At 45.1% G+C, this 26,484-nt stretch overlaps 1 protein-coding gene across 5 annotated transcripts in view; it reads right to left on the bottom strand.

Moving 5' to 3' along the window:
- ERI3 (ERI1 exoribonuclease family member 3) overlaps positions 1–26,181 on the bottom strand; it is a 130,962-nt gene extending 104,781 nt beyond the window's left edge. The window contains exons 1-3 of one of the 5 annotated variants that reach the window (XM_012649008.1): positions 25,794–26,175; positions 23,743–23,818; positions 13,159–13,436 (exon numbers count right to left, since the gene is read on the bottom strand). In XM_012649008.1, coding sequence (XP_012504462.1) covers positions 13,159–13,436; positions 23,743–23,818; positions 25,794–25,928 — 489 coding nt within the window. In that variant the 5' untranslated portion in view covers positions 25,929–26,175. Of the gene's footprint in view, positions 1–13,158; positions 13,437–23,742; positions 23,832–25,793 lie in introns of those variants that run through there. The other 4 variants (XM_012649010.1, XM_012649012.1, XM_012649011.1 and 1 more) reach the window with 4 other exon arrangements.
- Between the last annotated feature and the right edge of the window lie 303 nt (positions 26,182–26,484).

Genomic DNA, 26,484 nt, shown 5'->3' with positions numbered 1-26,484 from the left:
GAGAAATAAAAAGGAAGCACCAACCAAATATTCATTTACCTTTTTTTTTCCCCCAGAGACTGGGTCTCATTGTTTTGCCCAGGCTGGAGTACAGCGGCTATTTACAGGTGTGATCATAGCACACCACAGCCTCGAACTCCAGGCTCAGCCTCCCAAGTAGCTGAGACTACAGATGGGCCACCGCACCCTAGTTCATTTCCCTTTTTAAGTGAGTTGGAGCACAGGTTTTAAACCTAGCTGCTTTTTAATTGCTCAGCTAGGAAGCCCCAGTGATTTCCTTGATAAACTAAGGACAAAAAGAATGCAACAGCATTTCAAATGAAATTTCACACCCACAATGAGTAGAATACAAGAAATAAATGTGTAGGTTACTTTCAGGATATTCAAACTCCCTTCGGACTAAAGTGTCTGCAGTGGTAAGATTATCTTTGGAGACAGCAACAACAACAAAAAGATTTTAAGCTGAAGGGACTTAGGTTAGACTCTTAGAATTCATACAATGGGACAGAGGGTTTAATAGTGTAGCTAGCATTCTAGCCCTTTTTTCCTAAGCATAGATTCTCCTCTGCCTGAGCTGATGTTTCTATGGTCCTATCTGAAATACAGGAATGAGCAGGTCATTTTTCATGGCTTCCCCCTTTCAATTTAGGAAGAAGAAACTAGCATTCCCTCAAATCAGAGACAGTAACAACTAATCTATCCCTTCCTTCCACCCTCCGAAGAAAATTCCAAAGTGTGCACCTCTGCACTGAAAAGTTTGATAAAATCCAAAAGCAACATCACACCACAAAAGCAGTCCCTGGCAAACATGTGGGTTTTATCCAAATACTTGGTTTTAGATAGAAGTCCCATGCAAAGGCGGGCCCTTTCTTCAAGGGATCAAGGAGCCATCTGGCCACAGGAAAGAGAGGAAGTTGGATGGGAGAAGTGAGGGTTACACTGGGCAATGGGGCATGGTTTGCTTAACAGTTTCTCCCTTGGAAAAAAAAAAAAAGACATTTTATGCACAAGGAGCTTATTTCTTAAACAAACACTCGTGGTTTTGATTTACACCACAGCCTGCTCCTAAATAATTTATGGCGGGTTAAATTTATTGCCGAGCCCTGGCTGGCTGCAAATTCGAATTGCCAAATAATTAGATTTTAGGGCAAAGCTTATAAATTACCCGTCGATTTGTCCGGACTTGTTTGTCAGTTGCTTTGTGCTTCGGGTCATCTTTGGCATTTGGCTGTTTGGGTTTTAATTGCTGATTTACACTTTGACAGATGAGAGCTGATGCTCGAAGTTTCAGGACAAGGAAGGGTAAAAAAATCAGAGCGTTAAAAGGCTGATTTTTCACCTGCATGCCCCCCACCACCCATCATCATAGACCCCAAAGCAATTAAAATGTAGAAAGAGGCTGAAAATAGATGCTGCTATTTTTTATTTGAGGACGGTAGGGGTACAGTGTGAATTATAGTTTACCTTTACTGAAACCTGAATTTTTCAAAAAAACATAATACCAATAAATGAAGGGGACCAATTGTTAGAAACCATATCCTCATACAGGGGTGTGCACACCTGTGTCTACCCCTGCGTGCACATGACTCAGAAACAGCCACGGTTCAAACATTTTTACATACTCAATTGTAAATAACTTCAGATATTTGTGGCCTCTGTGAAGTTGACCCTTCAGGGCAGCAAACAACCAAATGATTTCTTTGTAGCTACCTGTATACACATATTTGTCATGAAATTAATTTAAACAAATCTCAGGTTGTATGCTAGAGAGATCCCCTGGAGGCAGCACCAAGGAGGGCATGTTAGTGGAGGGGTACCAAGCCCAACTAACTATTCCAGTGGAGGGAAAAAAATCTCTCTAGATAGTATGCTGGCTTTAGCCACTATGTTGATAGAAGGCCTAAAGGTTCTCTATATGCTCCCCAGAGAAGCAGGGCCTGCCTCCCAGCCATCTCTGTACCCCAGTAGCTTCCTATAAGGCCACAGGTCAGAATAACACCAGTACTAATTCTACTACTAAGAGCTAACACATATAGCCATTACATGCCAGGCTGTTTTGAGCACTTAATATATTAATTCGTTTTATCCTCCCATCAGTCCTATAAGATTGGTACTATTGTTAACCCCATTTTGCCTACAAGGCAACTGAGGCATAACCCTGCCCAAGGTCATACTACAAGTAAGTAGTGGAGATGAGACTCAAACCTAGAGTCCAGTTCTACAGTCCATGCTCTTAACCACTATGCTATATTGATTCTAATCAGAACAGCCTCTACCTCAGCTCCCCTCACTTTGCGGGTCCAGAGTCCACATTCTGTGGCTTGGGTACATGTAGCCAAAGCACAAGGTAGGGAAAAGCCATATGACTTCCTAGGGATCACAAGACGATTTAGAGGCTTGGTTAGAAAAAGACCATTTTTCAAATCAACCTAAATACTGCCCTAAAGCTACGCTAGCTGGGGGCGAGGAGATGGGTGTAACAGGTAATCAAGACAGGACCAAGCTCACTAGGCAGACTGAGTGTTCTGGTCGGGCAACTTGGCTAGGAGCCCAGAGAAGCTGGCTGGGCTTCAGGAGGCCTTGCTCAGGAATCCCAACCACAGCCCCAGGCACTGCTGATCTCGTCACGGAAGACTGCATCCCCACGGGTGGTTCATAGATTCCCTGTTCTCTGTCAACAGTCATGGCCAGAAGCCAGGATGGGTAAACAGTTGTGCTAGCATGATAGTAGATTTCTAAAAATTCACTGACCAGTAAGAAAGCAATACACAGACTGACATCCTGCTCACAATGCACTGAACACTCTTCTCACACATGGGCTCATCTGATCCCACATCTCTGTAAGCAGGAAATACTCTCCTACTTTACAGATGAGAAAGCTAAGGCAGTCAGTTTGGCAGTTGCCAAACCACAGTCCCTCACAAGCAGTATCCCAACACTTGGGAACCTGTTAGAAATGCAAACTCCTGGCCTCTACCCCAGACTTTCTAAGTCAGAAGCCCTGAGAGTGGGACCAGCAACCATTGTTTTAACAAGCCCTCCAACTGACTGTATGCTCACTTAAGTCTGAACCACTGGTCCAGACTAAAGCAGTGTTTCCCAGACTTCAAATTACCTAAAGAACTTGTCGGATTAAGAACTTGTTAGATTTCAGATTCTACTTAGCTCCGGGGTGGGGCCTGTCTAATATTCTGCATTCCTAACAAGTTCCCAGGTGAGGACAATGCTGCTGGTTCTCAGACCACCTTTAAATAGCAGAAGTGTAGTCTAGAACATTGATGTGACTAACTCCTTATCACAGAGGTACTGATCAAGTAAGAATCAGAGCCCAAGGCTCTGAGCTCTCCTCTCAGAACAAACCCTTACTTGACCCACTTTTAAGCACCTGGGTCAAGCCCTTTAGATGTGCTAACCATCCCTGGCTCTTGCCATCAGACATTTCACCCTCCTTTCTGCCAAGAGCTAGGACAGAAAAACTGGCCAGTCACATCCAAGAACTTTATAGAGCAAGCTGGCACATCTCTGTTGGGGAGCTAGCAAGAGGCCCTCTTCTTATGGCTATGTCTGCTTCCCTTAGGAATATTGTCAAGACCAGCGTATCAGCTACCCCAGAGTGCTCAGCACACTATTCTCTCAGCCCTCCAGAAAAACACCTTCCTTCTGTCCACATGAACCAGAAAACAGGGCTGGATGCCTCTCCTATTGCAGATATAAGCCGGGAGTTTACCTGGTTCTGCCTCCAGTCCTGGAAAGGCCTAATACTGGCCACAAATCTGCAACAGGATCACAGAAATTCCTGCATCTCCTGAGGCACCAAGCTGGGTACTCCTTACCAGCATCACCAACCACCATATTCTACACCATCACTGTGAACTTCTTTTCAGGCCTGCTCCTGACATTGTTTCTCTAAGTCATATTACCTTTCCAGTGAGAGCAGACTTTATCAAAATGGCATGTTTTATCCCATTCACCAGCCCCTGCCTCCCCCAACCCCAATTAACTACCAATCCCTTTCAGTTAAACAGTTGGCGTTTCAAATGTTGCTACTGCTGGAAAAAATACCTGTGAACAATGCAGATATAGTCCCGGGACTCTATTTGCAGACACTGCAATCTCAAATCATGGCTCTCAGTTTTTTTTTTTTTTTTTGAGACAGAGTCTCCCTCTGTTGCCCTGGTTAGAGTGAGTGCTGTGGCGTCAGCCTAGCTCACAGCAACCTCAAACTCCTGGGCTCAAGCGATCCTCCTGCCTCAGCCTCCCGAGCAGCTGGGACTACAGGCATGCGCCACCATGCCCGGCTAATTTTTTCTATATATATTTTTTTAGTTGTCCAGATAATTTCTTTCTATTTTTAGTAGAGACGGGGTCTCGCTCTTGCTGGTCTCGAACTCCTGACCTTGAGCGATCCACCCGCCTCGGCCTCCCAGAGTGCTAGGATTACAGACGTGAGCCACCGCACCTGGCCTAATGGCTCTCAGTTTTATCACACTTTTGGAGAGCAAGATTCCAAGCCTTCTAGCCAGTTGCCATCTTATCTACCTAACCATCACTGCCTCCCTCCCTTGGGCCAATAGCCAAATAGTGCATCAAACAGATCCTAGAGGAACAACTACCTACATTACTACTAAGGAGCTCATCTATTTCGGTTCTCCCTGTTATGTTCTCCCTAATACGGATCTTCGACTCAGAGCACCCCATTTACAACAACTAGAGATTCCACTGTCTACTCCTTACCAAATCTCTTAGCATCACTGACTGCCCAGGAGCCCAATAGTATCCAAAAGAGTTATGAGCTACTTAAGAACATGGTTCTCAAGCTTGTTTCTATCCCAGCACACTTAAGGGTTACAGCATATAACTTCTCTCCATTGTCACCATCATCACCTTAGTCCAGCCCACTAAAATCTCTCTAAAGTAATGTGTCCTAACCAGTCTCCCTACATACATTTTTAACCCCTTGGAACATCTTCCTCTCTGTTCCCATGAACTCTGGCTTGCAACATCTATTTCTATTTCTTCTCTTCTCAACAGTACATTCAAATTTCCTTTTCTGGCTCACTAACTTTGCCCCCAACCTAACTGTGGAATCCGTGCACCCCTTTACTTTCAGCAACATCAGCATCTCCAAATAAGAGCCTCTGCCAGCATCTAACCCTCAGATCAGCCCTAGGCTGGAATGGCCTCCCCAGGACTAGGCACTGACCACAGCACTACCACAGAAGGAGCCACTCGTGTAACAGATCTGTTTTGCTGCCCACAGACCTTCAAGATCTCACGCTGGCCGACTACAAACAGGAACAGGACCAAAACAGCAGCCCATTCCAAGTCACCTCTATTTCAGAATAAAAGCTTCCCTGACGCTGTCTCTCCCTCCAGAGTCTCCTTTCTAACTCTCCCAGCACCTAACAGGTGGGGCTTTGCCCGTGGTAGCAACTGATGTACACAAGACCCTTTCTGCCTGTGCCAGCCTACGTACCCTTCTGCCGCAGACCTGCCAGCCTGCAGGGGCTAGTGTCAGTCTGGGAACCCTCTCGTCTCAGGCTTTTTTAGCCTACGGCTCAATTTTCACAGCTAGAGCTCAAAACTCATCACATAAATGTAAGACTGTGGGGGCTTTTTAAGTATTGAGAACACCCAGGATAAGAGGATAAAAAATAATCATCCCAATGGCATCTTAATCAAAATGATGTAAGATCCTTTTCCCCAACGAGACACGGAGATGGAGAAAGGGTCTCCTAGTATCAGTTTCCTCATGTCAAACAACTGAGATCAGTCTACAGAAGAAATGTAATCAACAGAGAGGAGAGGAAAACAAGACAGGATGGTGGTGGGGAGGAGTGAGGCCTACGGATTGAGCCTAAACATTCCCTTGGATTTCACCTCCCACCACCCCTGTATGGCCTGCTGGCTTTCTTCCTTTGGCTGTCCCTGTTTCTGCTGCTTGGAGGGAGCTCAGCCTCCACTCCAACACCTGCAATCACCTTTGCTTTTGCCAGTCTTCTCTTGTCACCCGGACCCTCTGCCTCTCCATTAATCCTTCCTTCCACACTTCTCTCAGTGTTAGCCAGCCATTTATCTGTTTGAAGGGTCTAAACCTCCCTGGTCTACTGAAGGTGGGTGCTAGCAGATCCAGATCCAAACTCCCAATAATTTTTTTTGGGGGGGGAGGTCATGTCATTTTCCAGCCCTTGCCTCTTCCTAGAGACCTAGCAGTCCACCCTTTTAATGCCACCTTCAATGACAGCTGAGGTATCAGGTTAGCCTCCCTGACAATGCCTCAGAGCCTCAGCTCACATATTTCCACTTTGACCCTCACCCTTTTGCCCACATTTTATTGGCTGAAATGCTCTTAAGCCTCTTCGAGCCTTTGTACTCTCACTTACAGCATCCCAATAAGACCATCTAGCCCGAGTGTAAGAATTAGCACATGACTGATACAGATAGTCCAACTAGCTGAATGGTGAAATATTTGCCAGGTTCAAAGTCTTCATTCTCCCTCTCCCTCATTTTCAACAGTCCCACAAACAAGCCTGCAATCGAGGTCAGTTTTTCAGACTTAGGCCATCCTGGCTTACTCTGTGAGCCCCTTCTTTTATCCCTGCTATAACAGTTCTGAGAGGCCTCTCCGGTCTCCTGAATTTCTTAACTATGCAGCCTATGCAACCCCTCCCCAACGTGAGCAGTGTTGATGTTTCCCATCCTTTGTGCCCCCGCCATACCAGGTACCTACCTACGTAATGGCAGTTATCACACTGCCTAAGGGTTGACATGTGTACAGTTGCCCTCCTCAACTATGAGCTCCTTGAGGGTAGGGACCATTTCTTACTCATCTTCAGATGCCCAGCATCTAACACAGAGCTTGAAGTTGCTATCCAAAGAGTAAAAAGAGGCCTTTCCATGGCCTCTAAGGTGGTTACAATGAGGTCCTCCCCATTCCTTTGCTGACTTAGTTGGTTTTGTCATGTCCAACAAAAACTTTAAAAGGCAGCTCAGTGTCACTGTTATTTTACAGTCCCTGATTTCATTCACCATTTATCAATGGCCCTATTCTTTAGAGCTCTTCCCCACCAACAACCTTAGCCCAGTGCCTAACAAAATCTGCATTCCAACAGCTGTCTCAGCCCTGGGGAGGCCACCAGGATAATAAGAGGCTGGGGTGGAGGGGCTGTTTCCTGATTTGCACTAAATTATGTGGTGATTTTGTTACCAGTGACCCAGTGCTCTCCAAGGAAAGTTCCTGGCCCCACCCCCCAGGCAACTCCATAGTCTAACTACACACCATGGCAGCTTAAAGGTATAAACCCTGGGGAAGGTAGAGAAGCAGTCTGAATAGAGCAAATAAACCCACTTCGATCGTGCCTCTGCTATGCCAAATACACAAGGCAGCGCCACCATGCATCAGTGCTCCATTCCCCAAGATGTATATTTTACTTCTACATTGCTATGTCTGCTCCAAATAAAGAAGGACCCTTCGGCTTTCAGGTGAAGTTATGCTATGGCCAAGACCCGGACACAGCAAACGCTTGTTCCCATTCAAGGAGCACTAGTGAGGAGCCACAGTGAGAGTCAGGCGGAGGCCTGTCCCTGTGAGGGACCACCAGGAAGCGGCAGCCTGGGGAGGAAGACGGCTTTAAGAGGGGGAGGGGGAAGCACCACATTTATGGAGGCAGACACGAAAAGGACAAAAGGGCCTAGTGGGCCGCCCTATTCCCATCACCACCCCTGGCCACCAATAGAGGAATTCATTTATAGTGACCCTGAAAGAAGAGCTGTGTTAAAGCACAGATATAACTAAAAAGAAAGGCAATAATTGGTCTGATGGGCAAGGGGAAAATTATTCCAGGAGTCAGGAGCCTGTGCAAGAACACTTACGGCTCACATAGTCGTCATAACTCAGCCCCCTCAAGCATTTTGTGCTCTGCTTATGGTGTTAACTTTAATGTCTTAACATATAACACCATCCACACTAACACAAAATACTACACACGCCAGATGAGGCTGAGTTATAGTTGCTATGGGAAGCATAACTTTGAATTTCCTGATTTTGGTGCATTTAATCTCAACCATAATGTTACATTAACGTCGGTTTTGCATTTCATTTCCCAGTTTAGAAGAATAGCATCAGTGCCTTCGCCTGTCTGTACAGAAAAAAAGTACAAGCCGACTGGGGCCACAGGCAGAGGGACCACAACCCAATGACTAGGGCTCTCGGGCTAAAAAGCCGGGCCCAATCCCTCCCACTTGGAGGAGCTGCAACCAAAACAAGCGAATGGGGAGGGAAGGGTGGGTTCTTTCTCTAGGGAACTGCCTTTCTGTCTACTTGGAGACTACAGGAACCAAGAACAGAGAGAAGGAAAGAAGCTAAATATGGAGCAAAGAGTAATGGGGGGCGGGGGGAGTCAAGGGGATTCCTGCCTTTCAGCCTTGAATGAAGTAGAAAGGAATCAATATAGTTTGCTTTGTAGAGATCTTAACTAATTTCCTGTAAAGTTTTCCAAAATATCTCTTTCACATAAGACTAATAATGATGTGCCAGCTCTAGGTCATGCTAAAATCCTCCGAATGCCTCTCTTCTGTATTATTCCTTCTCCGCTGTCACCATCAACCCTCCCCCCACCCTACCTTTCAAAAATAACCCAGCATCTGGACAATTTTCTATAAAAGAGAAACTCCTTTACTCATAGTTCTAACTCAAAATGCAGATGGAGTCTCTTCAAGGTTTCCATGAAAAGAAAAAAAAAAGCCCCTGTGGACAAAGACCAAACACTAGAAAACCTCAACCCCAAAGGTCATTTTTCTCCAAAGTTATGGGCACTTGAATACAGATGAGAAGGCAAACAGTCGGCAGGGCTGCGGCAGAGCAGTCAGAAAAAGGCTACCCAGGAGCCTGATGGATGGCCAGAGAGAACCCGGGGAGGAAGGGTAGGCAGCAGCAGGACGGCAGCTCCCCAGATGCAGAGAGCTTGGCTGCCCCCTCCCTCCCTGGCCATCCAGACAGCTGAGGTTACTTCCTCCTCCCCTCGTGCTGTGGCCTATACCTCATTTTCCTCACTTACATTTGCTTTGGTCTCTTTTGAACACTGAGGTGGTGAAAGAACTTGCCCCAAGGTTAAAGATGCACAATTAAAGATCCCACCAAAGCTTTCAGGCTGCTCTCTGGGCCTCAGGGTCAAAACAACCATCATTCGATGCACATCCACACCAAAATGAGCAACGTGAACTCCTGCAAGCGAGGACAAAGGAGCCACGATTCTCCTAAATCAGATAAAAATCTACTTCTATATCAGGAAACAATTTCTAAAACAAGAAAGGAACCACATTCCTAAAATTTAGAACCTCTAAAACATTTTAAACCATCTAAATTAATGTTTAAGTGAAAAAATGTTTTCAAATGAAAAAAAGTCAGCTATTCAACCAATACATATCATGTTAGTCTGAATCGAAACATGTAAAACTAATAAAATGAGTGCAAAAACCAGAACGAGAAAGCCTATTACTGTCAAACCGACCACTCCAGTTTCACCTAGCTGAACAAAGTACAAAAATAAACAGCAAAAATGATGACAAATGGAAAATACCATGTTTATAACCAATATTGTTACTCACCCAAGTACAACAGAGCTTACACCTGGTTAGTTTTTCATTCCTTTAGGACAGTCCCAAGAAGCTGACTCAGGGACTTCTGAAATCCTGAGACACAAGAGAAGTGAGCCTCCAAAAAGGCCCTGGCCCAAAACTGTTTCTGCCTCCTATACACTCAAGGGGCATGAAACATTCTCATAAGAACCAGAAGTGTACCATGTAGAGGTCTTGGGTATTGAAAGTTCCTGGGAGCTGGTCAGGAGAGCTGGGGTGGTTCTCATTCGCAACCCCAACCCCACCCCCAGGACACATGTAGACCTTACTCATGAAGAATCTCATTCCAGTGGACAGCCATCCCAAAAAAGTACGAGGGAATGCTGATCTAACTTGCACACCTTATTCTAGTCCTTTTGCTATCTCTTCTGGAAGTTCCCTCTCATGACAAATCTCAACCTTTCCCGCTTCCATTTAAATTCATTTCTTTTTTTTGTCCTTATGGAAAAGAAGAATGAATTATTATCATACTCACTGGAACAACTACTCCCCACATGATGAATTTATTTAGTCTGGACAAGAAATTGTCACCAAAACTATATTCAATTTCTTTTCTTCCTTACTAAGTCCATTTTTGTGCCTCTAATGGTTTTTTTTCTTCTTATCCTGTGCTTTTCCAATTTTTCCACTTCCCTTGTTGACCAGAAGACCTAAAAAGCACAGGGGCTCTAATGAGAGCCTGATCTATAATGACCTAAATGGAAGAATGCTATCCTAACTTGAACCGATATCTCCAATCCATCTTTCAAGCTTCCTCTGAATCCTCTCCTCCAAGAAAAGGGGAGACTTTACGTTGCCACTAACAACAAGTCTCAAGCTGCCCACCCCTTTCCTGAAGGTGGGCCGATGGGTAGTCCAACACAGATGTCTGGCCCCAAACTCACCTTCCCACCTGTTGATCACAGCATTGCAGAGGTTTAATGAAGTCGAGATGCATTACATTTATCACTCGCCCTAGATCCATTCAAATCCATCACTATGTCACAACAAGAAGTTAGATTGATCTGACAGGATTTGCTCTTCTTCACAAACCCATGTAAGTTATTACTCAGAACCCCATGCTCTTCTAGCTGTTTGCTGATTGATTATCTGACGATCAGGTCAAGTATCTTCTCTAGAATCACAGTAAACTAACGGGTCTATAATTTCCAAGATCATTCATATCCTCCTTTTAAAGATAAGCAAGACAGCAAATGCTTCTTCCCGAGTTCTCTAAAGCAACAGCTAATGCTTTGCTAATAATGAACCAAGGCAGCCAATTCCTTAAGTGCCCTTGGAATCACATCATCAGGGTTCATTGATTCTGGAGATAATCTATAATCAGGCCCAGATCCTGGCAAACAGCCTGAAATCCTAACTCAGCCTGGGTCTGGAAGGCCTTTGTGCCTAAGTCTGGGAAGAAAGTTGGTGATACAAGTGATTTTAATTGGTACTGCTTATGTCTTCAGCACTGTGATAAATAAATACATAAATAAAAACAATGCCCTTGAGAGAGAGATGAAAGGTGACACTGTCAGACCAAACTGAGACACAAATCAGGCTTCACCTTCAGGAACATTGGCAGTACCCTCTGCAGGACGAGAAAACAGAGCTACATAATTATCTGAGCTTATACTCTAACTGAAAAGGTAAGAAACACACATACACAAGCATATACCAGGAGAGAAAAAGCAGTAAATGCCATAATGGAGGTGCCAAGCAATCATGAGGATTCAGAAGAGGGATGAATCATATGCAATAGAAATATGTTAGATTTTAGTCTCATGTCCCACTTGGGCTTAGTCAGTGACTGAAATCTACATCAGTAGGGAAATAATATGGTATATTAGGATATGGGTCTCTGATTCCCAACCCAGAAAAAATCTACATAACCAAAATTCCCAACCACCACTCAGGCACCCCCACCATGCCAGAGAAACTCCCGTAGTTTGGGGAGGCAGAGAAGACTCTACAGTACGGGCAAGAATAAGAGGCAGAGAAAGTAAGTGTGGCGTGGATAGCTCCCAAGCTGCACCCCCCATTCATCCAAAGTTCCTTCCCTTAGGACATTCTCTTTACCCAGCTCCAGTCTTCCCAGGCCTTAGTAGGCCTTATTGCAATGCCCCAAAGGCAGACCACTGCTTTAAGGGAGAATAGGAAAAAGAAGAGGAAAAAGGGGAAACTAAAGAAGTTGTGGAGTCTTTATGTAAAATAATCTACCATTCTAAAGACACACCCTTTCCTGAAAAAAAAACCAACCATGAGAAATGAACCCAGTTTATCTCAGAATGGACCCAACTCATTCCCACCTCCCAACTGCTCTATGCTGAGGTCTTGTCTTCCCTCCTGCTTAATATCGAATGCTGCTCCCAGAGCAACAAGTCTATGCATCATAAAATTTCACACTCTGTAACCTAGCCCTGAGGGGAGAGTTACAGTCCTAGAGCCGGGCATCCCTGAGGCATCAGCACTACAGTGAACTGCCACAGCAGCCCCGAACCCGTTCCCTTAAAGCAAACATTAAGCACTTCGATATCACCTAGCATAGGTGCCTCTCCGCTGCTAATTCCAGCTTCCTAGGTAAAAGGTCTCTGAACACAGCTGGTGATTGAGGAAAAAAAGCAAGCAAACAAATTGTCCTTTCCAACAGACCAACAATGGTACTTCTTCAAGTTATCTAATACGGCATAACAAACCATCCCAAAACTTGTGGTTTAAAACATCAATAATCATTTGTTATTTCTCACAGTTCTTGTGAGTCAGGCATTTGGGAGTGGCTTGGCTGGCTGGTCTGGGTGAGGGTCTCTCCTCAGGTTGAAGTCAGATGTCCACCGGGGCTGCAGTCATCTGAAGGCCTAACTGGGGCTCATGGATTCACTTCCAAGATAGCTCATTCAGATGACTGGCAAGTTCGTACTGGATTTTGGCTTTTGGCTAAGAGCCTCAGTTCCTCAGACACACGTGCCTCTCCACAGGACTGCTTGAGAGCCCTTGCAGCATGGCAGCTGGCTTCCGCCAGAGCAAGTGATCCCAAAAGAGCAAGGCAGACTACAATACTTTTTTATAACTTAGCCTTAGAAGTCACACATTGCCTTTTCCACTATATTCCATTAGTTACACAGAGCTATGTCTCAGTCAGTGTGGGAAGGGAACTACAAGCATGTGAATACCAGGAGGTAAGGATCACTGAGGTCATCTCAGAGGCCAGCTACCACAGTACTCCTTAAAAGAACAAGTAGCAGTGACAGGATAAGGGAGGAGGGAAGAGAATGGAGAGAGAAAGGATAGGAGAGAAGAAAATATTTTGATTCCCAAAAGCTGAGACCAGAGAGAAACCATGTGCCCCATTCTCCCCAGAGACTTCTTAGGTCTACCTCACCCTAGCAAACCTGAACCAAGTCCTGCTTCCTAGGCAGGAACTCCAAATGAGTAGCTAAAAGCCAAGACAATGTGATAAAGCTCCTTTGGGTCCCAGGAAGCAAGACTATCCTCCCTCCCTCCTTGCCCACCCCACCTTTGCTAAAGCAATGATGCAACAGTTACCTGAGGATGAATCTGTGGCTTGTCGCACGTGGCCTCAAAGTCGAGCACTAAAAAGTAGTGATACCTCTGGGGAGGGAAGGACACCATTGCCGCCATGGATGCGCCAAAGCCGTGGGCCGCCAGCTTTCTGGTGGATATGGAGCAGAACTCCGGAACACCACAGGGAGAAAATAAGTGGGAGCCCAGCACTTTTCTTGCTCTTGAAAGTAAATACGAAGAAAATCGAGCTGCTCCAGTCTGTAAAGGTGCTAGCATTGAACATCCAGAAGCATCTAAAACTTAGGGGAGGAAAGTTAAAAAAAAAAAAAAAAGAACAGAGAGCCTGGGTTACTCCCCTCCCGCTGTGGTCCTGTTCCATCTAGTCTTCAGGAATATCCACACAACATGAGCCACTCCCCAGTGTTTCTAGGCCCCTTTTCTAAATCACAGCACTCATTACTAAAGTTCAAGACCCTAATACCAGCACCTGCAGCATTATTACAGCTCTGAGTCTCCCAGATCTTTCTCAAAACAACATGCAACACCGGCCTTCATCTTAAAGATCAAAAGAGAAAAGAGAGAAAAATTTTGCGGTCACTTCTCAGGTGGCAACAGTTAACATTAAAGCTTTGGGTCCCAAAGTAACATGAGGTGACCCTGTTGCACAATCAGTCCTAGGAGCTAAGTAGACGCAGAAACACAGCAGAAAATGTCCCAGGCTCTCTCCTCAGCTCCATTAGGAGCCATTTGCCCCTGGCTTTCCTGTCTGATTCTTGACATCTCCACATACCCTCCTCCCTTCTCCCAAGGTGAAAGCAAACAAAGCCAATCACAGGGGAGTTTGCTCGAGACATTCCGGTGGTTCCCAGCCCCCACACTGGTAAGTGGCACCCTGGGGGAATGAACACCGCCTGGAGAGCACAGCTGGCAACAGCCTTAGGCCTTCTCATTTTCTGCCTTTAGACTCATTCTCTACTAGAGGCCTTTGAATGACTGCAGGACTTTTTAAATAGGGAAGAAAAAGAAAACCCAGATGTGGCAGTAATGGGAGCAATGCTAAAAGTCTAGTAAAGTTTTCTGAGTGAACATGTGCAAAAAAAAAAAAAAAATTGAATCACTTTTCCTTTAAGTTTTCCCTTTAAATTTGCAGAATGCTTGCTCCTCAGAAGGCTAACTAAATATAAAAATCAAAGCCTATAGTTTTACTCACAAATAACTCAAGCTTCCTTAAAAAAAAATATAAGAACAAAGCAGAAATTTTGTCTTTCCCCCTGTTATACCCAACATTCAAATTTCCCTCAACTTTAATCCTCAAGTAAAGAAACCTCACCACTCAATACAGAAATGGCCACCGTTTATGCTTTCTGAAGCCCCATTCCAACAAAAGCTTGCCTCTGAATGGCTGCGAGGGGACGCCTGGCTCCCTCCACGTAGGGCAGAGGGATATCACCCTGTGAAGTCCAGAGCATACTCTAAGGCAACAAGGCCACTACGACCAGAGAGGAAAAGGACAACGCCAAGTATTACTTTTCTTTCAACCTCTCTCCTGACTCACCAAATGAGCTACAATAACTTGCCTGCATATTAGGATATATGCCAGTGTAGGTCCTCAAGCTTCCTGTCCCTATAGTGAGTTGCAGGGAGATTCAGTGGAGCTAAGACTAAAAAATATCTCAAGGTCTTCATGGATCCTGCACAAGCATAGCACTTGTTTTCACCATTGCTTTATAGCCTCACCAAAATGCAACCAAAACTTCTCCAGATGGCTTGGGTTTCACTACAGAATCCCTTAGAAAGGCAAGAAGCCAATATCTCTTTGAAAGGCAGAGCCAAAATAATTCTTTATATCACCCACTCCTGAATAGTACTGGAAGTCTCATTGAGATGGGAGACACCAGTCTGCTCAAATCACCCATTCTAGTTTGGATCCAAAGTCCCTTAAGGCCTTAGAACTCCTCTAACTCCATGAAGTCAGGCCATGCATAAAGACTTTTAAGTCTTAAAGTTCTCCAATGTGTATACGGTATGCACAGTATACACAGTCAACCAGACCATGTTTGCCAAATACTACAGGCAATTAAGCATCATGATTAAGGAGGGCTTCCAGGTTTCAATCCTGGCTTTGCCACTGATTAGCCGTGGCATCTTGGGCAAGCTCTGTTCTTTAATTCCTCACCTATAAAATGACACTAATAATATCACCTACTCCATTATTGAGAATAAAATGAGACAACACATATAAAGCACTAAGAGCAGTGTCTGGCACATAAGAGCACCATAAATATCAGCCTACTATTATTACTACTACTATCATACTGGGCTTTGCCCACTTGGTCAAGCCTGGATTCCCATTCTCTGGGCCTGTAAATCCAATTAGTGCATAAGGCAGCCTTAGAGAGTAACACTGATGTCTCCTCCATCTCTAAAACACTCTAGACGTTCCATAGAAAATACCCTATTCCCTCCCATGGACAACACACTGATGGCCAATGGTTCTCTTGCCCGTAGGCCTTGCATTCTCACCTGATTTCACCCACATCAAAAAGTTTCTCTTGTACGAAGTCTCGAGAGTTAACATTAGGAGGCCAGGCCGCCACATGTCCACAGTCACTGGATTCCATACTTCCCTTACTTCTAACAACCAAGTTCAACTCAAGCAAGAAATAGAGTAGCTCCTCCTCTTCCCTTCCTGAAAAATTCAACCCTAAAGCCATTAAGTGCAGCAGAGGAAGGCAGGTATCTACACCAGTTGGAGTGAGGTGAGCCGGAGGGGTCTGGGAGGAGTGCCAGAGCCCAGGCAGGGTGAGGGTATTCACAAGGAGTGGGGAAGGTATGGTGTAGCATGTTGAAGCCAAGTGGGGGTGTGGACAGCATCCATGTCGGAGGCAGTCTGATGTGGGGAGTCATAGGCAGGGTAAAAGAGGTATTCATGAGGGGTAAAGGGCAGTGACAGCAATGGGAGATTAGTTACATTCAGAGGGATTGATCAAAGAAGTGCATATATTAAGGATAATGGGAACCAGGTTTCTCACTGTTAGAGAAAGAAGTTAAAATATGAGGCCGGGCGCGGTGGCTCACGCCTGTAATCCTAGCACTCTGGGAGGCCGAGGCGGGTGGATCGCTCAAGGTCAGGAGTTCGAGACCAGCCTGAGCAAGAGCGAGACCCTGTCTCTACTAAAAAAATAGAAAGAAATGATCTGGACAACTAAAAATATATATAAAAAATTAGCCGGGCATGGTGGCACATGCCTGTAGTCCCAGCTACTTGGGAGGCTGAGGCAGAAAGATCACTTGAGCCCAGGAGTTTGAGGTTGCTATGAGCTAGGCTGACGCCACGGCAGTCTGGCCCGGCCAACAGAGCAAGACTCTGTCTCAAAAAAAAAAAAAAAAAAAGTGTCTGTAAGCCCAAATAGTTCCTCTCTATCTAGCCCAGTCTCCACCAGACGAGTGCCCACTCAGTGCCCCTCACTGGCACTCCTGCCACCACAGGGCCTTCTGATGAAACACTCCTGTAACCCCCGCAGCAGCAGCCCACCTGCCCTGTTCCCCCTGGCATCTTAGGGATTTCTCTTTTCTATTGATGTTTTTACACTTTAGTCACAGGTTTGTAGAATATAAGTCTATAGCTTAAAACATCAAATAGGACCAGAATTCAAAAGAAACAGTTTATGATTCTGTGTATTACTGCAAACTATCTTTCATCTGAGATCAAGATTTACACACATTTATTCTCAGACATCCTTTTCCTTCTCCTAGCAAATTAAAGGTACTAAGCAGCCTGTGGCAAGGAGGATAATGAATGATTCTCTCCTCAAAATGTAGGGACCAGCCCCCCAATGGGGACAGGGGAGGGATAAATAGGGATTGCCATGGGGCCAGCCCAATTTGGAGAAACAGGCCTTAGCCACAGCCCCTGGAGGACGGTCTCTGTGCAGAGTATTTACACAACAGACACCAATGGCTCCTCTGCAGCCATTACTGTCTATCAGGTAAATAACACATGTGCCAAAACACACATTTAATGAGGGAAATAATATGCCTTTATAAAAAGACTCAATCTGTATTTACCTGAGAGACCAAAGAAGCACCAAATCACCAGATTAGTGGAACCACAGAGGAGTCGTTCTGGTGTCTTGGGTAAATAGACATTTTATAGCCTCCATTACTGGAGGGGGAAAGGGAGAGCGGAGGAAGGGGGTTATCTTTTAACTTCCACATACACAAGCTAGGGGAGCCTCAGCGAAAAGAAGAGGGCCCATACGAAACAGGTGGTCTACTCCCACTCCACCTCCCAGCCACATATGCGTGGACTCTCTAGGAGGGTATGGGTATGAACCATCCCTGGATTCAATCCATTCCATTAAAAGGCAGACTGGGAGGTAAGGGAACATTCCCCAGAAACTCCAAGGTACCAGAAGCAGGTTCTGAGTCCAGCTGACTGGAAGCACCTGGGACCACTACAGCCATAGTTTCCTTAGTCCCCAGTCCGTAAGCAAGTCCCTGTCCCAATCTAACCTGTAGTATCACAAGTGTTCAGCCACCTGAGTCACAGAAACAACGACAAAGAACATGGTAACACCTATCTGGAACTTACTCAGTCACAGGCTTTGTCTCAGGCAGCTAAAAATAGCCTGGGAAAAATATAAATAAACTGCAAGCCTTCAAAAGTCACAATCTGCACTCTAATGAATGCATCCTTACTGCCAGAGCACCTTCTGTGAAAATCACACACTGTCAAAGGTGAAAGAAAATCTAAGAGGTAACAGTCTAACCAGCCAGGGAAAACAAGGCCCTAAAAGAGAAAAGGACTGCCCAAGGTTCACATAACAAGAAAGACAAAGGATAGAACACAGGGCTCCTGATGCTTAGGCCAGGGTCTCAGGCCCCTGTGCCAACAACAAGGAACAGGCCTCACTGCTCATCCCCCAAGCTTCTGCACAGTCTCACAGGAGAAGCCAGGGGTCTGAGGGCTTTGTCTAGTCTGCTGAAGGCTGGACATACCCTGGAACCTCTACATGACTTTCTGAAAGCCCCAAAGTGGAAAGGAAGCAGGGACGCTAAAACTGGCTCCTCATCTCAACAAAAATCTCCTCTCTACAACCAGTAACTGCCATGGCTTATAGCGACAGCTGCTTCTGCTCCAAGGCAGGGCTGGGGAGAGCTCCCCCAACTCAGAAGCAGCTGCTAATCCCAAACTGCTGGCAGAGCTAAAGTCACTAAAGGCCTTCAGGAACATTGAATTCTGAGGGCAACATCACAGGACACAGCAGGTTCGCTCTCCCCTTCAATAGGCCTGTCTCAGCAGCTTGAGGCAACACATAAAAAGAGGCAATCGCTTGTGATTTGCCTATTGTTTGTCATCAGCCATGCCCAGTAGTTTGGGCAAACTCCTTCCAGGGGCCAAAGCCAGACATCTTTCTGAAAGTCAACTGCGATCCCATCACACACTAAGAGGGGCAAAGCCTTGTTTCCTGACACACTATAAATAGGCTAGAGGTGGAGGGAGGGCACGGTATGGTATGCCATCCCTTTAAGTACCTCCTGCACTTGTAGACAGCATCTGACCCCAGAAGAGAGGTACCCAGAATCGTTTAATACTTCCTATACTCATGCTTCTGAGATGGAGAATTGGTATAGAAGCAAGGAGTCACATGATCTAGGGTAACCCACTGGTATTAGACAAACATAGGTTCAAACCCTGACTCTACAAATTCTTTGCAATAACTGCTATAGTAATAACACCTGTATCTTTGGGGTTCGATACAACCATACAATGTAGCACAACAGTAAGTGCTCAATAGAAGATAGCCACCGTTGTTAACACATAAGAGAAAAGGGAAACACCATTTTCTGAAAATCCACTATAAGCCAGGTACTATATTGCTGATTTACATATTTTATCTCACTTAATCCTCCCAACTATCAATACATACGGAAACTAAGGCTCACAGGTGCTCAGCTCTTTGGGGCCCTATTCTCCTCCGCCGTGTCTGCTGATCCAGGTTTCCCCACATGACTGACTCCTCCATCAGCCATAGGGCTAACAATGCATATCAACTCCAGTTTTTCTTCTGAGGTAAAATGTGACTTTAATTAAAAGTAACTCAACCTTAAGTAATAATTGCGTCCAAATCATCCCAATTTGTTTTTCATAATTTTTTTCATACTTTAAAAAGAAAAATCGGAGCCCCAAGCACAAAAGTAGAAACAGGAAAGGCTGCCTTGAATTAAAACAACTGTAGCACAAGAACTTGAAGCCTCCTCTCAAACACAATTCCAGAGGAGCAAATCTTTCCATCTTATAGAGAGGAAAAACTGGTCGGAAGCAGGGTTTCAATCAGCTCTTACTCAGGTTCCCAAATGTGATGTTTCCTTTTACAAATCTGTGCCTTGGTGAATGCTACTCCCTCTGTTTAAGAATGCACTTCCATTCTTTACCAGGCAAATTATTGCTCCTTCTTCAAAATCCAGCTCAAATACTCCCGTTTTAGTAGCTTTCTCTGACACCCCATCATAAAGTTAATTGCTTCAGTGTGATCCAGTAGCAGAGTTTATTCTTATTTCAAAACTTTTATCTCACTATGTTGTAAGGTGTTAGTATCTGTTTCTCTTACTACCAGTAATTTTCAAGGAGTTAGGGGAGAAGGATGGAAGATAGCCATATAGGAATACGTGTACATGTGTGTATAGAACGCATATTTGGCATGATAATTCTTTGACTTGGTTTTTGTCAGACCTTTAATGCATTTTAAAATTTCAAATAGCATTAAAGAAGAGCATGAGATTAGTTTTTTTTTTTTTCCTTTTTAATCTAAGTGGTGCATGAGTTTTAAAAGCCTAAGAAACACTGAGCTACATCCTTAAGGGCAATGACCACGTTTTATTCATTTCTGTATTCCCAGCACAGGACCAGGCACAGAGTAAGTACAAGTAAATGTTTGCTGAATGCATTAAGATACCCCAAGTCATGATGCCAACTGCTCTGGAATTAGAATATGCTAGAACAGAGCAGGGCCTAAGAACCGAACAAAGCTTCTTTTCTTTCTCTTTCTATCCTTCCTCCTAGCCTACCCCATTCTATCCTCCCCACTTAGAGAGAGAGAGAGAGAGAGAGAATTGCCCTGGTGTCGGAATACTATTAAAAGGATTAATTTAGGGACCGGTGTTTGGACTGTCACATCCAATCACTACCCACAGATCTACAGCTTCCCAAATCAGGCTCATGCAAAGAGGAATCAATTGCAAGGACACAGAGGGTCTGAACAGGCATACTAATGGCCTCCTGAGGTGCCAGCGGCCAGCTCTGACACTCCCATAAATTATCTGCCTTTTGATTTTACCTGTAGCTGTGGGGCACAAGGCACAATTTTGAACATATCAAAGCAATCCCTCGTAACCCAAAGCTCCCCAAGGAATGTCCCCAAGGAGGAAAGGCTAAAAAAAACGACCCAAAGGAAATCTGCATCCCAACAGATCTGGTCCTAGCAGTCATTAATTAAAACCCAACAGAACCAAATGGATAAAGTGGGACCCAAATCAAGCCTAGTACACCCAGACGAGGCATGCATTAGACTGCAGTTCTGCAATGACTACACATCTCTCACTGAAGGGAAGCGAAATCACAGCAATAAACTAAAACAATTTCATCTGGAAGCAAATACGCACTAGCTTTGACAGTACCTCACAGCAAGACCTCAGGCAACTCACTTAACCTTCCTGGGCCTCAGTTTCTTCACGTGGATAGCAAGGACAAGAATGCTGACCACCTGACCCACTTCCCAGAGTGCTGGTGAAAAGTAATAAAAAATATTCGAGAAGCACTTTACAAAGATGTAGGGCCACCAGGGTGGCAACACTAATAAATGACCCTAAACAGGGAGGAATGACTGGTCACACTTTGGTGAATTTCTATCGGGAAGCTGCTCACTCAATTCACTTTACTGATGGTGTTGGGACTAAGGTCCACCCTGAAAAAAGTTCTGGGATTCTGCATGGAACTCCTGCTGTCTGAAAATTTTCCATTATGAAGAGTGCTTCCTTACTTTAGTTGTAAATTCCTCCTGTCTGCTGGCTACCACTACCAGGGACTATGTTTCTATCATATGGACACAATGACAATTGAGAGGACCCAAAGTATAGTAAGCCAAAGGGCAAATCACCCAACTACTGGCTGTTTTTTAAAAAATTATTGTGTAAAACACTATTAGTAATAAAAGTTATTAAGACACTATTCTAAGAGCTTTACCTACATTATTAAATCCTTTAACTAATTCTATTAAGTCCCATTACCTCCATTTTACAGATAGCAAAGTGAAGCTCAGAGAGGTAAGTCACTTGCCCAAGATCACATAAACACCGTTACCAGAAACCTATAAGCTTCCTTCCAGCAACATAAGTACACTGGGGCTTGTAGGAAAAAGAGACAAAAGGAAAGAACAGACACAGGATTATTGGCTCTAACCTATTCATTGGACACTCAACAAATACAGTACTTTATTTGGTTCCTGTACCTGACATATACTATCATATGTGAATTGAGAAGTATTTCCAAATCTGGGAAAAGGTCATCAGTCTACTACAAGCAAGGAAAGGAGAAACTGAGTAGGACATATATAGAATGAGGACAATTCCTTGGAAAGCTTAGGAAAATGGGTCATCCTCTGCATGTACAGTTCAAAAAGTTCAAAGTAATGGACATTAAGCTATGAGCCCTAAGAACAAGATCCCTTCCAGGGCTCCATTTATTCCATACTTCTTTCATTAGAATGTAGTTCCCCAAACCTTTAATTCATTCTATACTAACTTTCCCTCCCTCCATCTTTTCCAGGCTGTGAAATAGGAGCTGGTACCTCCAGCAGATTCTTTAGTAGACATCCAGTAAGCTCCAGTAGATGGCCAGGAAGTTAGTAAAGTGAACCAATATACATAAATGTGCAAAGATTCAAAATATTGCCACAAAAGAGGAAATATAAAATGCTACCCATGTAACTGCCACAGCCTCATGACTGGTCTCTATGCCTCCAGTACTGTCTGTCCCCTTCAATCTATTCTTCACACTGAAATCAGAGCAAACTTTCTAAAACACAAATCTTTTTTTTTTTGAGACAGAGTCTCACTTTGTCGCCCAGGCTTGAGTGCCATGGCATCAGCCTAGCTCGCAGCAACCTCAAAGTCCTGGGCTCAAGCAATCCTCCTGCCTCAACCTCCCGAGTAGCTGGGACTACAGGTGTATACCACCAGGCCCGGCTAATTTTTTCTATTTTTAGTAGAGACAGGGTCTTGCTCTTGCTCACGCTGGTCTCGAACTCCTGACCTCAAGTAATCCTCCCACCTCAGCCTCCCACAGTGCTAGGATTACAGGCGTGAGCCACCGTGCCCAGCCTAAAACACAAATCTAATGTCGATCTACTGCTTCGAACTTTTTTATGGTTTCTTACTGTTCTTAAATCTGATCCAGGGGTCAGCAAACTATAGTCCATGGGCCAAATCCAGCTGCCACCTTTTTTTACAAATAAAGTTTTATTGGAACACATCCATGCTCATTCATTTTCACATCGTCTATGGCTTCTTTCATGCATAACCACAGAGTAACCGTGCCAGAGACTCACAAAGCCTGAATATTTACTATCTTGTCCTTTACTGTAAAAATTTGCAGACCTCTAATCTAATCTTTTTTCTACTCTTCCCCCCATCTAATCCTAAGAGTTTATAAGGCTCTGGCCTCTGCTTACCTTTCCTGCTTCATCTCTACATATTCTCCTGTCCCATCTCTACATATTCTCCTGTCCCCTGCCCACTAAACACTCTATTGCAACCACACTAAATTTTCTCAAACTCAATGAAGTTCTGGCACTTGGTCCCTCATGTCTTCATCTAATTCTAGGTGAGGAGCTTACTTCCTCTGAGAGGCTTCCTCTGAGTCCACAAGTCTGGGTTAGGGACCCTTGTGAGTACTGCCAAAGTACCTACAGTTCCCTTACTATAGCACTCTCAGAGTAACTACCTTTTTACTATCTGCTTTGAATTTGTAAGCTCTTTGGTGTCAAGGACAGTGGCTGTCTTGTTCACCATCACAATCCCAGGAACCATCAAAGTGCCTGGCCCTTAGTTACCGAACAAACAGCCTCTGAGTCCCTGGATATCAATCATCAGAGTCCCCCTCTTTAGCTAACCTCAATCCCTGTAAAATGGAGATAGGTTGGGATTAACCACCCAAAGGTGACAAACAACCCAAATTAAATCAAGATCCCAAAGGCCTTGGTCAAATATGCTATGAAAAGCCAAATGAATGTGTTTCTTCCTCTTGTTTTAAGATGTGTATTTCTCAGGGTAAAGAACTATTCTGGCTCCATGCAACCACCCTGAACCTAAAGTAGGTGCTTATGAGATGCACATAAAGAAATCATGACAGAATTTGAGAGTCTGGATGCCCCCCCTTCAACTCCCACCACTTTATAGACTCTGGGTAAGTTTCAATATGCTTTGAGCATATTGAGCATTGCTGCTTTTTCACAAAAAGTTACAGAAAAATAAAATCTGTACCGACCCCCACCCTCTACCCACCAAGTCCAAATACTTAACTTGACCATGCAATAGGATTCTCACCTCTCCTTACTTCGAAGATGCCAAGACTGGCTGCTGGGGATGCAGAAGGTTCTGTGAGAGCTGGAATGCCCCAATGCTGTGAATAAATACACATCTCTGCAACAAGTCTATTTCAATACAAAGGATCAAATCCCCATTAAGGATCATACTACATCTCTAACTCCTAAACTCAAACTCTGGGATAACAGCTATCTATGTGGAAAGACAGTACCCCTACAGAGCTTTCAGAAGCTTAGTACTATTATTTGTTTTTTGTAATGATTTTCATGTTCTCTAATAGTATACTTTTCCTCCTAAGGAGGCTTATACTAAACATTTACCATATCTGAGCCTGAACTGAGAAAGATGGTCATGAAGTGGTGGCTCTCTGGCTAATTTCAGAATCCTAGTCTAGTCAAAGAAGAAAACACTGGTAAGTCCAACAATATTCAGAACTTTGGAACTAAGGCTGGACCAGGACTCAGGGAGGGGTTGGTTGCCACAAACCCACAGGCCATATGGTCACATGGACCAGGCAACACTTTCAGGATACTTCCGAGCCTGTCTCAAGTTCTAAGAAAGTCAAGGTAACTCCAAGTCAAAGCATCAATGGATATCCATCATATTGATAAACTAATTTAGATCTTCCAAAGCATCAGAAGTTGCAGAGATGCCCTTGTAAGCTAGTGATGCTCTTTGCACAAAGAAACACCTAGAATTGGAACCAACATATTCCTGTCTATTATTCCATACATTTAAGACTTTATTCTACTCAGATCCCCTGGGAAAAGGCCACTCACCAGTTTACCCCAATACAAAGAAAACACATTTCAAAATGAAAAGGAATAAAAGCACTTTTATTTGGAAATTTCAAGTCGGAAGGAGAGCTCTTAGCCAAGCTCTATGACCTAGCTAGCTGATTATTTACAGGATCTTTGGGCAGGAATTGTTAATGGGCTTTTAATTTGGAGTGCTTAAGTTGCCAAAGTGCTCTGAGCTCCAGTGAAGCACCACAGAATCCATAAAGGAAACCTTATCAATCACTTCCCGGCAGCTCCCTTCCCCCACCCTCCACCTCCTGATGAAAAGCAGCCAAGTGGGTTTCTAACCAAGATCACAGACACACATTAGCGGAGTCACACTCCAAGTCCCTGTTTATAAATTGGCTTTTAAATGGTAGGGGATTCAGGTATAATATACTTAAGCTTCAAGCACGAACCCACTAAAACAAGGTATGCTGTGTATGATAAAGTCAGAATAAAGCAGAATTTGATGAAGCCAATTTCTGGAAGAAATTGTACAATCAAAATCATTCAGCCAATCACAACCTAGTATAGTTCAAAGAGTATATAGTCTTTGGCCAATGGGATTCGTGTTTTACTGCCCTTCAGCTGGGAGACTGATAAAACGTCTGACATGAGTAAATGCCACTGAGGTGGCCAGACACCTCTAGCTAAGGCAATGATGGGGCACTATCAGTTACAAAATCCATCCGTAAGGTCACAATCCGAACCCCCATTGAGGGGGCCCCACATAAAGCATCTTCCAAGTCAACAAGAAGCAGTTATATTTTTCAAGAACTCGCAATCAAGCCTCAGCCCAAGTTCATGCTTTGTTTTAAGAAAACACCTGTTGCTGGACCATTTACAGGAAAGGCAAACAGAAAGCTAGCCAGGTTAGGCCCCTTATCCACTCTTTCCATCACTACTACCACCACTTCAGATTTACAAAGAGATAAACTGCTAACCTTGTGTGCGTGTCTGTGTCAGGGAGGGGGGAAAGGGGATGTTCTATCTACAATCTTCTTGCTCCGTTTCTAGCCTCTCTGGTCAAACCTCTCTTCCTCTTCTCTAGAAATCCTATGTAAAAAGTCAGCCCCCTTAATCAACTCACCCAGTTTGTCTTGCAAAGCCCTGCCCCGCGCCCCCTCCACCACAACGTTACTCAGTAGATCATGCATCCAGGGTGAGCACATGGGCCAGCACCCAGGCCGCACAAAATGTGTGCGACGCGACCCTCACCCCGCATGCATTACCCAGGGCCCAATCCGGGGGCCACTCAGCATCACCCACCCCGGGGTGTTGCCCCCAACTCGGGCCCATCCAAGTCCAGGGGAGCGTAAGGGGAGGGGCAGGGGGCCAGGAGACCAGCCCTCCTTCCCAGGGCCGCCCCCGCCCCACGTCAGCTGCGGGAGAGGCTGTTGCCATGGCAACGCCCCCTCCTTGGGGCCAGCGCGGCAGGCTCCCTCCAGGTGCAGGCCCCGACGTCTCCCTTGGCCTCAGCAGGCGCTCAGGGCAGTGGACGGCGACGGGCGCGGCCCGCGCCGACTGCGGCGCCGGCCAGACAGAGGAAGGGCCACCTCCGCCTGCTCCCCACCGCCCGTTCCCGGCCGCCTCAAAAGCGGCAGCCAGCACCACGAGTCCACAACACACCGACTCACCTCCGCGCACTCTGACCCCGACCGACGCGGCGGACGGGCGGGCGCTGTGGCCAACCGCTGGGCCCGCTGCCGGCCCCTTTGACCAATGGGCTGTGGTGGGGCGGAGCTTCTTCGCCCCAAATGCGCGCTCTCCCGCCGACATGCGCGCTAAGGTGTGTCAAGATGGTGACTCCCGGCGGCCGGCCTTATGGGACTTGTAGTTTTGAGGTTGCACGTACTCAGAAGAGAAGGCAGGGCGGGGGCACTTCCGAGCTGTGAAAGGAATTTTTTTTTTTAAACGAAAACTTTCTAAGGCCTAGAGGGACCCAGATCCCCCTCTCTCT

The sequence above is a fragment of the Propithecus coquereli genome, unplaced genomic scaffold (assembly GCF_000956105.1).
Source record: "Propithecus coquereli isolate 6110/MARCELLA unplaced genomic scaffold, Pcoq_1.0 Scaffold299, whole genome shotgun sequence".
NCBI lineage: Eukaryota > Metazoa > Chordata > Mammalia > Primates > Indriidae > Propithecus > Propithecus coquereli.
Note: the sequence above shows the minus strand (reverse complement) of the source record. Positions and strands in the feature narration are given on the sequence as shown.